The sequence below is a fragment of the Gallinula chloropus genome, assembly GCF_964237585.1.
Source record: "Gallinula chloropus genome assembly, chromosome: 4".
Classification (NCBI taxonomy): Eukaryota; Metazoa; Chordata; class Aves; order Gruiformes; family Rallidae; genus Gallinula; species Gallinula chloropus.
The window spans coordinates 64,737,021-64,750,053 of NC_140088.1; the positions used below are offsets into that span (position 1 = coordinate 64,737,021).

Below are 13,033 nucleotides of genomic sequence, written 5' to 3' on the forward strand. Positions count from 1 at the left end.
AAATGTTTCTACTTATCAACTTGAGACCTTGCAAAAGTGGCTTTAAAACTTGTATTGCAGATCTTGATTCATACTTGTGAAGTACTAAACAAGCATTGGTTTTACAGAGCTTATTACTTGATCCTTAAAAAAGGTGCGAGCGTGAGATAGCGGGATGCTCGTTCAGCATGTGCTCCAGTAAATTGGCAATTTGATGACTAAATACAACTGTTCATGCATGGGATGAAAGCATTTGCAACACAAAAGGCAAGTAGGCCTTTTGGAGGCAGGGAAATATGAAGGGAATTTTCCTTTTGTGGCCACGAAGTTCAAATGCTCATTATAAGGATGAATACAGTTTTTTTGACATAGATTGGGATATTTACCTATACAGCCCACGTTGTTTTAAAATGGCAATCTGAAGTTAGAAGCTAAAACTAAGGTTCTTGGTATCCTGAAGACTTTTGAACATAAATCCTGTTACTCTCCCACTGATAATCCCAGAGGAGTAAGGTCGGGAGATGCACGTCAGCTCTTTGCCTATCTGCACGTTCACTGTTTTTGGAGGTGTTGCAGATGGCAGATCTGTGGCTGTTTTCTCGTTGGGGTTTTATCAGTTTTGGTCTAATTCTCACTGGTAGGATATAAACCAAAAGCTGCTGTTTTTTTCTTTACAGCACAGATAAACGACTTAAACTATAAACTTGGTAAAGCAGGATGGTGAGATTGAGTGAAGTGCGTTTGTGGTACAGACTCAGGGTTATAAATAGAGCGTAAAGTATGTGCAAGAGTGTGAGGGATACATCTGTCTTAAAATATGTAGCTGCAACTATTACTAGACTAATAACTGATAGTTAAGGATGGCCAACTAATGCAGCTAGGTTTGGGGGACAGTTAGGAAACACCTTCCAATGCAAATAGTTTTAAACACATTTCTGGCAGAAGAAAAAAGCAAAATCAACCACTAAATAGCAACATTTACTGTTTTTTCTGTGTATTTCTATTTTGTTTGTATTTGGAAACTCAGATGGTATAACCCTTTTTAAAGAAGATGTGTTGGGCAGAAAAAGTCACAGAATGACAGAATGTTAGGAGTTGGAAGGGACCTTGAACCCCCCTGTCAGAGCAGGATCACCCAGACTAAATCACACAGGAGCGCATCCAGACGGGGTTTGAATGTCTCCAGAGAAGGAGACTCCACAATCTCTCTGGGCAGCCTGTCCCAGTGCTCTGCCACCCTAACAGTGAAAAGGTTCCTTCTTACATTCACATGGAACTTCCTATGGTTCGGCTTGCATCCATTGACCTTTGTCCTGTCGCTGGCCATCACTGAGAAGAGCATGACTCCATCCTCCTGACTCTAGACCTTTGCATATTTATGAACATCAATAAGGTGATGATGTATGTTTAGATGTATTAACTAACCTGGTGTCTTGCTGGACATCTTCCTTGGATATTGCCTTCCTTAACTGTTGTGCTTGGTTATGTGCCTGGGTTTCTGTCAGTGGCCTTGTAAACACAGCATGCTTCTCGTTGGCCATGGGAGAGCTCTCTCCTGACAAGACAGCTAGTGCTGCTTCCCCAGCAGCTCCAGCCAAGGGCTTATCCAGGGTAGTCTATAGGGACAAAAAAAATAGGATGTCCAGATTATTTCTTTTCTCTCCATTAAACAGATTTTTTGCATTGATTTTGTCAGGGTGGGATGCCTTTGAAATGTCTTCTCTGTTTGAACCTGTAGCTTTTGTTTCCCATGTCCCTCACCCTGTTCTGGTTTGGGGTGGGGGGCTTTTTTGTTTGTTTTGGGGTTTGTTTTTCTAAATTCTTACGTGCTTGGTAACAGATCAGAGACTGATGGATGCTTGATGTGCAGCGTGGTTTTCCCACTTGAAAGTTCAGGGTATCACAGCGAGAGCAACTTGTGAAAATGTTTCTTCTCATAGGAAATCTGTTTAATTTTTTATAAGGTGGCATTAGTCCAGCTGCTCCCCAGTTTATCCACAGGCCCTCAAAGCAGACAGGTTGAGTTTTGAACACAGAGGCAAAAAATTAGACTAAACCATCTTGCTGTAGAAACAGATGTGCCTCTGGCTTTCACTTGCGAATAGTCACGTCCCTTTTGTTTCCATGGCCGCTTTGCTTTAAGAGAGCGTTGACATGACAGGCAAAACGTGGGTCACCTCGTCCTCAAGGTGGGTGTCAGGGCTCACATTGCCGTAAGGCAGATGAGGTGTTTGAAGGTAAGGGAATGTCAGGAGTGCTCAAATGGCAATACAAGAAGCTGAACAAGGACATAAGGATGTTGGACCCCAATTTAAATTATGAAAGCCCTTAATTTATCTAGGGATTTGCTTTCCACATTTATTAGTAATTACACATGTGCTGATGATTTTGTAGTCTGAGCAGCTGGAACTGATGTCTTTCCTGAATTTGCTTAACTGAAACTCTGGACTGTAGGTAGCACGGGGGTTTGCTTTGAAAGCAAGTGTTCCACTGTTAACATATCTCAGTTAATCTGAATACCGTGTGAAATGTTTGCAAGATGCAGTTTCTCTTCGATACACAGAAGCAGCCTTTTTAAGCTTCAGATGGCAGCAAGTTTCAGTTCTTGATCAGATATGGGTCCAGTCAATGGGGAACCTAGCTGAAATACTAACCAACTGGCATTGCTTTGAGCAGATTCATATCTACAGTGTTTCATAACTACCTGCATTTGATCAAAGTTCTGGTTATATTTTAATTTCTTCTTAATTCTTTTAAGGTCATTAATATGAGTAGCAATAAAATTTATTATTACCAGGTGAGAAGTACTTAGACCAGTTGCAGCTTAACCCTTGGAGATCCAGCATTGTATCAACTTTTCCCCTCACTGTTAGGTTCCTAGATACATATTTTAACTTATAAACAAATTTCAGGGTTCCTGAGATTATTGGGGGCCTTTGAAAACATTGCCCTTGTAGAAGCTTCTCAGGAACCCTTTTCATGCTGTTAGCATGTCAGTGATGGTGGCACTGTTTTACCTCTTCAGAAACCTGGCAGTTCAGTGTTTTAAGGAAACAGTAAGATGAGCTGATGATTTGACCCTGCAATGGTAGTGGGATGCAAGTCCAGTTCAGTCATAACTGCTTACGTGCCATGTGCAAGGTCGTTGGTTGGAAAGCACTTCTGTTCTTTAGAAGCCACGATACTTAAATACAAAAGTGTCTTGAGAATTCAAGATGACTTCAGTTGAAATCCAAACCACCTTGAAAGGTAAAGTTTAAGGTCCAAGATTTTACTTTTTAAGGTTTACAACGTAGCATGTGTAGTAAAACACAGGTAGAGGTTTTGTAATTAGACGTGGAAAGAGAAAGTTGGAGAAGACATTGTTTCAAACAGAGTCTCTTAATTGCACATTGTGTCAGGCTGTTGAAGCCCAAAGAGTCTGGGTTGACTTCAAGCCAGCTGTGTAGTCTTAGTGTTTGAAAGTGATCTGTGCTTGCTTAGCCCGCTCTTTTAGTCACCTTTAAAGATGTACATGTTGCAGCACATATAACAATGGTACGAACTACTTAGAATTTAATGCTTGGAATAAAACTTTGGTATTTTACCCAGTTTTGTACTATATAAAAATCAGTTTGTGAGATGAAAATTATAGATCAGCATATGCAGATCACCATTGTTGGCAAGAGACTAATGAAGCAGAAACTGTTCATTAGTTACTGTGATGAAAATATTTCTTTTTAGCTCTTAAGACTGTGAGTACACCTTTTAGTCTTAAATGAAAGCATAGCCCTGCTTTGTCTCTTAAGTGTTTTCATTAGCTCAGACCTTCATTAGCTCTTAAGAGTGTTGAAAGAAACTGGTTGTCTAGAACATGCTTCATATACCTCTTGTCAGATAGTGAAGAAGAGAACAGAGTGTTGATGTTTAATGAGGTTTAAGTTACGTCTTTAAACTTTTAGGTATGTTCAGGAGGAAAACCTCACCTTTTTGAAATGGTGTGATCTCACCATTGAGATCAGAGTACCCAGTGCGTCTGTGTATTGGAGGTTTTCTTCAAGGCCTGGCCAGGTGAAGTGTCATGTTCAATCTAGACTTCCAAATGCATTTAAACTTTAAAATCTACTTGTTTCTGTTACCCCATAGTCTTTTAAGCTACATATAAATATGCCTCCAATAATTCAAGCCTGCCAGACATTTGTGTCTTGGTCAGAAGTGTGGATATGCTGTGGATGGAGTTGTGCTACCAGAAGTGTTGAGGGAAGGGATTTATTTTTTTTTTTACCAGATAAGCTTGTTCTTAGCAGATTTTTGAATCATGGTACCGAATCAAAGCACAATTATGTGATGATATTTGTGTGCAGTAGAAGCAAATGCTCTGGGGTATTGATATGCTATTGAATGGCAACTGTGATGGATGCTATCAGAGGTGGTGTTCATGAGTGTTATGTGGAAGTACCCAGGAGAAAATATACAGAAGGGGGTTTAATTGCATGTGCAAAAATTGGGTTTTGCAATCGTGTGATACTATGTCTGATTTTTTTTCCCCCCCGGGTCTGTGTTCCTAGCAGTGGTGGCAGTTAGCTACCTGGCAAATCCTAAATGGATTTCAAATCACAGAACAGGTAATTGGCTCAACGTACACGCCAAATAATAGTAGTTCTGAAAAGGTGTTAAAAATGACCTGCTACATGAAATCTTTCCACAGTCCAATGCTGCTGTGAGAATTGAATTCATAAATGAGTCCTTTTGAAATTTTCTAAACTGTGAAAATAAATGGCAAATGCCTAATCTCAGCCTTTTTATAAGGTGTGAGCCAAGACAATCGGTGCTTGAGGAGCATGCCTTAGCAAAACAAAACTCCTGAGGGGCTTTGATCACTTTGTCCCTCAGCAGTAGAAGATTGGGTGGAGGCACAGGAACCACTGGACTTGTTTGCTGTGCATCTGAATGAGAAGGCATTGGCCCACAGCAGCAGATATGCACCGTCCAGGCCACATAGGAGTGGCTGTTGATCAGTGGCAATTCTGGCTGATGACCACCCCTTTGATGAGGGGTACTCGAGTATTGCCAGCACTGTTGCTGGGTCTGAGTATCTCTGTGAGTCAGCAGCAGTATCCCGGAATAAAGCAGCTTGTCCCCTGGCAGACAGGCCACACAAAACTAAGACCTTACCAGACTTGAAGGCATGGTGTGCTTCTGAGGCAGATTCAGCAAATCTCTTTGTTCCCAGGTTTCAAAATATTTCTTTGATAATTTTACAGAAGTTCATAGTTTATTTGAGGATGTGCATGTCTCCACTTCAGTAGTAGCTTTTTGTCTCCCAATCTCAAGGAGCCTTTCAGTGGGTCCTGTCTGGCCTAAAGGTTGCATGGTAGCAGTTGCTCCTCTTCTTCCCTGTTTTGAATTCAGCCACAGATTTCTGAAGTCATATATTACTCTTGTCAGCCACGTGCTGCTGGGCCTACAGTGCTTTTCAACCTGCAGGAGATAAGGGAATTGGGAACGCTGTGATTTTTAATGATTCTGTGGTTCTTCCCATTTCAGCTGATGGGTGCTGACAAGATGCCTCACTGCAGTACTGGTATTTATGAGATGACAAGGAGATTGTACTTCAGCAACTGGACTTGTCAGCATCAGCGTCATGATGAAGCAGGATGATGACTTGCATCATCAGGACAAGTCCTATAGGGGACTGCAGTAGTTTCAGAGGAATGTACCCCTTGGTCTGAGATGTCCTCTGTGTGTCTGCTGCTAGGTGTAGTAAATTCTTGTGTAGGTGGCAAATTGATTCAAGGTCCATGGCTGTTTACGGCAGCCCTAGAATAAAGGTACCTTATGGGGATGAAACTGCTTGTGCCAAAGTACTTGAGCTCAAAATCAGGATGTGAGACTGGAGGTAGAACAGGTGCAAACAGAGAAATTGCAAGCAGTGCAACATCATTTTAGAAGCAAGAATTTCTATTACTGTGTTTCTCCAGATCTAAAGCACGCTTCGTTTGTTGTGGTCATAAGACAATTTCACTCATGAGAAGGAAATACTGGATAGAGAGGCATGTGGATGAATTAAGTGTGAGGGTAATCGTGATGTTTAGATGGAAGAACATATTGCAAGTCGAGAGGTCTTGCCGGTCTGTAGCTGCTGGGTGTAGTGGAAGGTTTGAGCTGGAGCAAGCGTTGGCCATGACTCAGTAATGTGTTGTCAAGATGTAAAACATGATATCAACAGCTGTCTTCAAACATCTTTTCTTTGAAAATGTAAAGCTTTTGTAGTTACTTGAAGTATTGAGGAACCCTTAATGTGATATACCACCTGTTCCTGTGCCACTGTGGCTTGGGCCATAAAATGCTAGTTCATTTTGATTTTTCTCACCAAAAGGCCTGAACGTCACTGCCCTTAAAGAGCCCTCAAAGCTGAGGGACAAAAAGAGAGATGGGCTATCTTACTGCATTAAAAACAACATTTCTTACTTAGCAGCATTCTTCCTTTTTTTCAATAGATCCTAATTATCTCATGGCTAATGAACGCATGAACCTGATGAACATGGCGAAACTGAGTATCAAGGGGTTGATTGAATCGGCACTTAATCTGGGCAGGACGCTGGACTCCGACTATGCACCTCTTCAGCAGTTCTTCGTTGTGATGGAACATTGCCTTAAACACGGCTTGAAAGGTAACCTTGCTTGAGAGGAGTCACAGAATCATAGAATGGTATGGGTTGGAAGGGACCCCAAGGATCATAGAGTCCTCCTGGGCTGTTGGTCCTAGTGTAGGAATGGAGAAAGAGCAGCCTTATTTTTTTTTTAAAAAAGTCTGGTTTTGTAATGTGCAGTAGGCTAAGGAGAAACTGAGCCAGGGTCACTGCTGTCATCACAGTTGATTTGACAGGCCACAGGAAGGGGAAAAAAAATGTGCTGAAGGCGTAACACAGCAGCTGAAAAGTTCACAAGTTGTGCTTGCTGTTTTTAAAACGGGGTGTCAGATGAGTATAACGAAGTGATCAGTGATTAAAATTAGCTCCTCAGCAAACTCATGACTCCCTTCTTTTTCTGTACTTCCTTATGCTTTAGGGACACAACCGTCCTCTTGCTGGAAGAGGAACTGCAACATGGGTGTCCTTTCTCGATAGTTTTATCAAAACTGAGGATTTTGGCTTTGAGAGGCTAATGTCTTGTAAGCCCCTTTCTAAAATAGGGAGCAGGGCATAGACTTAGCAGTATAATACAGAGTTCCAATTAAAATGGCCAAGTACCAGAGTACTTCTCTTGATATGCGTTATAGTAGCTTGAGATGAAAAGCAGGGGCTATTAAATACCCTTTTGTCACTCACACGTACGTACGTTTAGTAGTTGTGTTCAGCATTGTGCTTCTCCTTGTGCTGTGGTGGTCAGTGAGTGAGAGGAAGTTACTGTGCAGGTGTTGAGTATAACTTAGGGACAGTGACAGCATCCTAGTAGAAATAATGGATTTCTAGCAGGGACTTGAAGTTGCTGGTTATTGCCAGATGCCATTGTGGTGGCATTTTGGGATCTATGGAATATTTTCTCTGTCTCAGGCCCCTGTTGAATGATGCCAGTAACTGCTGCACTCGAACATAAAAAACTCATGTTTGGACTTGCCCAGCAGCAGTCCCAGAAGAATCTTTCTAGCCATTTTTGTCTGCTCTTCGTTCAGTTCTGACTGTGTTTGAGAATGTATTTAGCCAGCACAGGCCTAAGAGGCTCATTTTCTGTCTTTTTCTTTTCTAGCCAAGAAGACTTTCCTTGGGCAAAATAAATCATTTTGGGGACCTCTAGAACTAGTAGAAAAACTTGTTCCTGAAGCTGCAGAAATTACAGCAAGTGTTAAGGACCTTCCAGGGCTGAAGTAAGTAGAGTCTTTTACCGCACAAGTACACAACACAGAAGAAGAGGACAAACATAACCTTCAGGAATAGATCTGCCACCTTCTGCCAATAAAAATGGATCATGACTCTTTAATCACGGAACTGCAGAAGGAGAGGATAGGATAGATCCTTTCTGTGTTAAGCACACAGGAGGTTATGGACAAGTTTATTGCTACCATTGAACTAGTGACAGCGTGTATTGGGGATGGGAACAGCCTTCACTGAGTCTCTTCCTGATTGGAAGGAAGGTGATGACAGGTTAAATAGTTTTCAGGCTGATACATAGAGGTCATTTTTCCTTTAAATCATTCCAGGTTAACATGTAGAGTTTGTGTAAAAGGGAGGCTTGGTCTCAAAAGTGTGAGAAGATGCTAGCTTGTGTTAGAGAGTATGAAGAAAAACCCCACTTTAAACATCTATTACTTTTAAAATTTCATAGTAATTTCAGATATCCCATTCAGGTTTGCTTATTCCAAGCTAAAAAGAAACTACATGTGGCTTTCAGACTGAGGAACAGCGAAAGAAGTATAAGGAGGTTTTTGTATGAGTATCAGGACTAAGGATTAAATCTTCTTCACTGAAAGAAGTGAATTGGTCCAATAACAGTTTCTTTGGCAATGTGCATACAGAGAAGTGCTGTTACTGGAGATCTATGTAGGACTCCTGGAACAGCTTACAGGATCAGCGTGCCAGCCTTTTTCTGCCAGAGCTCCTGTTACCTTTTCCTGTTGTAGAAGAATAGTGGAAGAAATTGAAATAAAGAGCAGCTTTAGAATAGCTTTCTAAACCTCAGCCTTGCATTCATGCTGACTGTTGGGAAATGTGGGAAATGTCATGTATAGTGAGGTCAAGAACAGGGAACAATGAGGATGACTTTCATGGGCAGTTGCTGCTTATATTAGCTAAGGTTAGAAAATGAAGTGCCCACATGCTGTTTGATGTAAGATGCTGACTGTCTGCTGGGCATGGAAAAGAAATTTCCTTCTAATCAGAATACTGCTCAGTGTGGGGGATCACCACCTTCCTTGGGAGCATCTGGTACTGGCTCGTGGCCAGCACGCGAGGGTGGGTGAGGCAGAGCTGTGATGTAGCATATCAGTTACTGTGTTTTTAAGGCTGTGTGCTTCAGATTGCCAGGAGAAACAGAGGGGGAAGGACGGTGACTGTAACCCATTGCGTGCTCTGAGAGTGTCGCTATCAAAATCATTGAAAAGAGCAGTACTGAATTTGTTTTCAGTTGTTTCTGTGGGTTCTCTCCCAACTTAACAGCTACCTGTCAGAGTGGTGCTTGGGCGTCTGTGCTGAAGTGTCCACATGGTTGTGCAAAACTGGCTTTGAATCAGAAGGTGATGTGTTGAAGCAGCTGGTGTCTCTCTGTGGAGTAGCATCTCGCAGGAGTAAAGTCAGGGAGATATTTTTAGTATAACAGCAAACACATGATCAGTTGAGAGAGAAGCAGTGATTGGTTGGATCATCTTGTCTGTAACTATTTGCACTTAAATACCTTGTATTTCCCTGCTTTAATAAATGCCAGCTCTACCTTTTGAGATGCAGAAACTTTAGCTGGAAAAGGATTGTTAAAGTGTTTGCAAATGTGCATTGCAGTGTGTAAGTAACTGTTTTGTTTCTGGCCTTTGCAGGACACCTGTGGGCAGAGGAAGAGCTTGGCTTCGCCTGGCTCTAATGCAGAAGAAACTTTCAGAATACATGAAAGCCTTGATTAACAGAAAGGATCTTCTCAGGTGAGTGCTGAGCTCACTCTTGGGTTAGGTTAGGTTCACTTCTACCCTCATTTATGATATTGTGCACCCAAAGGGTAAAGTACATGTGTACTACTTTTGAGAAATGGCGATATTTCTGAAATGCACAGCTTCCCCTGAGGGATTAAAAATGCTTAATTCAGAAGCTGTTATTTCTCCACTTTCATTGTCTCAAATATCCGTTATAATAAACACAAATTGTGGCTCCGGAGAGATAACTGGGGTGAAATATTTGCACAGAGGGGATACAGCATTCTTTGTATCCAAAATCTTGGCCCTGGATATGTTTTTGACCATGTCACTTCATGACCACCTGACTTTGAACAATTCATTTCACTTCCCTGTACCTCTGCTTCCCACTCATAAAACTGCAACAGTTCTGTAGTTTAATTGAAATCTGTGGACTCAGACTGCTAGGTCTGTACAAAGCAGTAGGACTTATTAAATATGTTGGTGTTTCTTGACTTAGACAAGTAGGTTTTCATTGGCTGTCTGTGTAAATCCATAGCTGTCTTGGGGTTAGAGTGGAGAACTTGGCATTGCCCACTGGAAAACGTGGCAGTGGCTTAATAGTAGTGTGTAATAGAGTAGTACAAGTCTGCTACTTCAAAAACTCTGCTGTTAAGACCCCATCTGAAATCTTGACCATGCTGTGCCATTATTCCTGGAGAAAGTCCAAAGAAGGGCTACAAAGATGATTAAGGGCCTGGAGCATCTCCCCTATGAGGAAAGGCTGAGTAAGCTGGGACTGTTCAGCCTAGAGAAAAGAAGACTAAGGGAGGACCTTATCAGTGTTTATAAATACCTTAAGTATGGGATGCAGGGGGAAATGGCCAGCCCCTTTTTAGTGTTCTGTGGGAACAGGACAAGGGGCAATGGCTGCAAGTTGGAGCACAGGAAGTTCTGCACCAACATGCGGAAGAACATTTACACAGTGAGGGTAACAGAGCCCTGGAATGGGCTGCCCAGGGAGGTGATGGAGTCTCCATCTCTGGAGATATTCAGGACCCGTCTGGACGCCTATCTGTGCAATATGAGCTGGGGAGCTGCTTTGGCAGGGGGGTTGGACCCGATGATCTCTCGAGGTCCCTTCCAACCTCTATGATTCTATGATTACTCAAGAATCGTACGTGATTTCCATCTCCTTTCCACAACTGAGGAACCAGGTCTCCTACTTGTCATTGCCTTGTCTAAAGATTTACTGTGCTAAGAGAGGTTTGTTCAGAGCAGGAGTACATTGGCAGTATGTAGGAGTATGTTTCTGTGTGAACTACGTGCCACTGTCTGGGTTATTGTTAAGGCTGAGCTTGCATTATGTCATGGTATGAACTAACAAGGATCACATCATTTTAGCTGACTTTTAAAGATGTAATACTTGTCTTCTCTTGCTGTGCACTCTACAGTGAATTTTATGAGCCTAATGCACTGATGATGGAAGAAGAAGGTGCGATCATTGCTGGCCTCCTGGTAGGTTTGAATGTCATCGATGCAAACTTCTGCATGAAAGGAGAAGACCTGGACTCACAGGTACTGGGTATTCAGTTAATGCTTTTCTGCTCATTTAAATGAGAATAATTTTCCATTGTAGAGGACTTTGGTTGACTGAGATACAACTTAGTTACTGTATGCAATAGAAGACTAAGATAGGCGTTTAACTCTGATTGTGGTCTCTGGATAGGTGGTGGCACTGAGATCAGAGACTTAGGACTTGGGGTTTTTTCTTTGCTGTTATGCTTTGCTCTGGTCTGCATGCAGGTCGCTGTGGAGGGGCAATGGAGTAAAAGAAAAAGGAGGAAAAAACAGGGAAAGACTTGGCCAAAATGAGGGGAGAAATGGACAGAACTGTTAATTCACTCCCACTGTGAGATGAGATCATTGTAGTTGTTAAACAAGAGAATATGTGCCTGTGTGCACTTAGGTTCCTGCTTGTGCAAGCAGGGTATATACAGATATGGGGATGGTAACGATTTGTCCTTATGTCCTAAGACTTGCTTGCCAACTTGCTGCTAATCTGAGCATATTTGTGCTTGGAATACACTGTGTTTTCATTAATTTTTGATAGAAGACTGGCACAATGAATCTCTGCTATAGTACAACACATAGTGATGTTGGAACTGAAGGACACTTAGCTTTCATGGCTCCAGATAGTATTTAGTTTTAGAAAAAGTATTTAATGTAAAATATAAATTTTTCTTTTTTAGGTTGGAGTTATTGATTTCTCAATGTATTTGAAAGATGGGAACAGCACAAAAGGCAGTGAAGGGTAAGTCATACATAGTTGTCCTGCTACTTATCTATTGGTAACTGTATTCAAGTATTCTGGGTTGCTCTGAAAGCTGTTATTTTTTTATTTTTTTTTTAATTAAAAAGCTACTTGGACTGAATTCCTGTTTTGTGAGAAATCATAATATATAAATAAGATATTGGGAGTATTGGGAGGGAGCTGTGGAAAAGTCTCCCAGAAATTCTGTGTGTTCTTCCGTAATGGATGATTGAAGTATTTAAAAAGTGACCCCCTGTTGAGTTAGCCCAGCCATTCTTTGTTGCTGTTTTGGTAAGCATCTTGGTAGCCTTCCCCAGTTGTATGGCTAACGCACTAGTAGTTGGTTTTTGGCACCATCATGTCCTAAGAAGGAAAAAAAAATTCTCCCTAGCTGTAACAGTAGCTTAAAGTACTTGTGCCAGCATACAGAGATGGAACTGTGCGACATTCGGAGCGAGAGACTGCAAGCTGCAGTGTGGGCACACTGACAGGGAGCATGTCTTCTTGTTTCCTGGTGTTCTTCAAGAGTTCTTTCTAAGGAAGTCTGGCTGGTTTGAATTCGGGTCTCTAATTGCTGTCCCTCAGGATCGGGTGTGTTGGATGCATTTATGTGATCTGTATTTTCATTTTTAGCACAGCCTTTAGTTAAGTTTCCCTGCTGGAAGCACATGCAGAATGTGATTTTTTTTTTTTAAAGATTTCCTTGAGTGGAATTTGGTGAGGTGACTCTTGTCCAGTGTAAAGGTAGCACAAACTCAGGCTCTTTTCTTTGAAATACCACTGTACACTGTGAAATGCTGCCTGCCTCAGTGGTTCAGCTTCTGGGTCCCAAAATGCCTGAACATCATCCAGGTGAACGTAGCAGTTGCAGCTTCTGAGAGGTCAGAGGGCAGGAGCTGGTTATAAAGGCATGGCCTGCAGCTCGGCTTTGCCATCACACACGTCACATGGAGTCATTGAGAGCCAGGGTTATGCTGGGTCCACAGGCTTTCTTGCCCAGTTTCCTCTTAGACCTTTGATGGTGTCTCTTGTTCTTTGAATCCAAATGGTGGTGCTGAATGAGAATTCTTTTTTCCAGAGATGGTCAGATAACGGCCATTTTGGACCAGAAGAACTATGTAGAAGAACTCAATAGACATTTAAGGTAAGGAATAATTTATTTATTC

General features: G+C 41.9%; 1 protein-coding gene across 3 annotated transcripts in view; it reads left to right on the forward strand.

Moving 5' to 3' along the window:
* The window catches only part of RUFY3 (RUN and FYVE domain containing 3), a gene marked incomplete at both ends in the record, with an annotated part of 42,116 nt that overhangs the window by 12,540 nt on the left and 16,543 nt on the right, over positions 1-13,033 (forward strand). For all 3 annotated transcript variants that reach the window (XM_084263620.1, XM_084263621.1, XM_084263622.1), the window contains 6 exons: positions 6,459-6,632; positions 7,708-7,825; positions 9,485-9,586; positions 11,008-11,131; positions 11,806-11,867; positions 12,946-13,011. In XM_084263620.1, the coding sequence (XP_084119746.1) occupies positions 6,459-6,632; positions 7,708-7,825; positions 9,485-9,586; positions 11,008-11,131; positions 11,806-11,867; positions 12,946-13,011 (646 nt within the window). The remainder of the gene's footprint in view (positions 1-6,458; positions 6,633-7,707; positions 7,826-9,484; positions 9,587-11,007; positions 11,132-11,805; positions 11,868-12,945; positions 13,012-13,033) is intronic.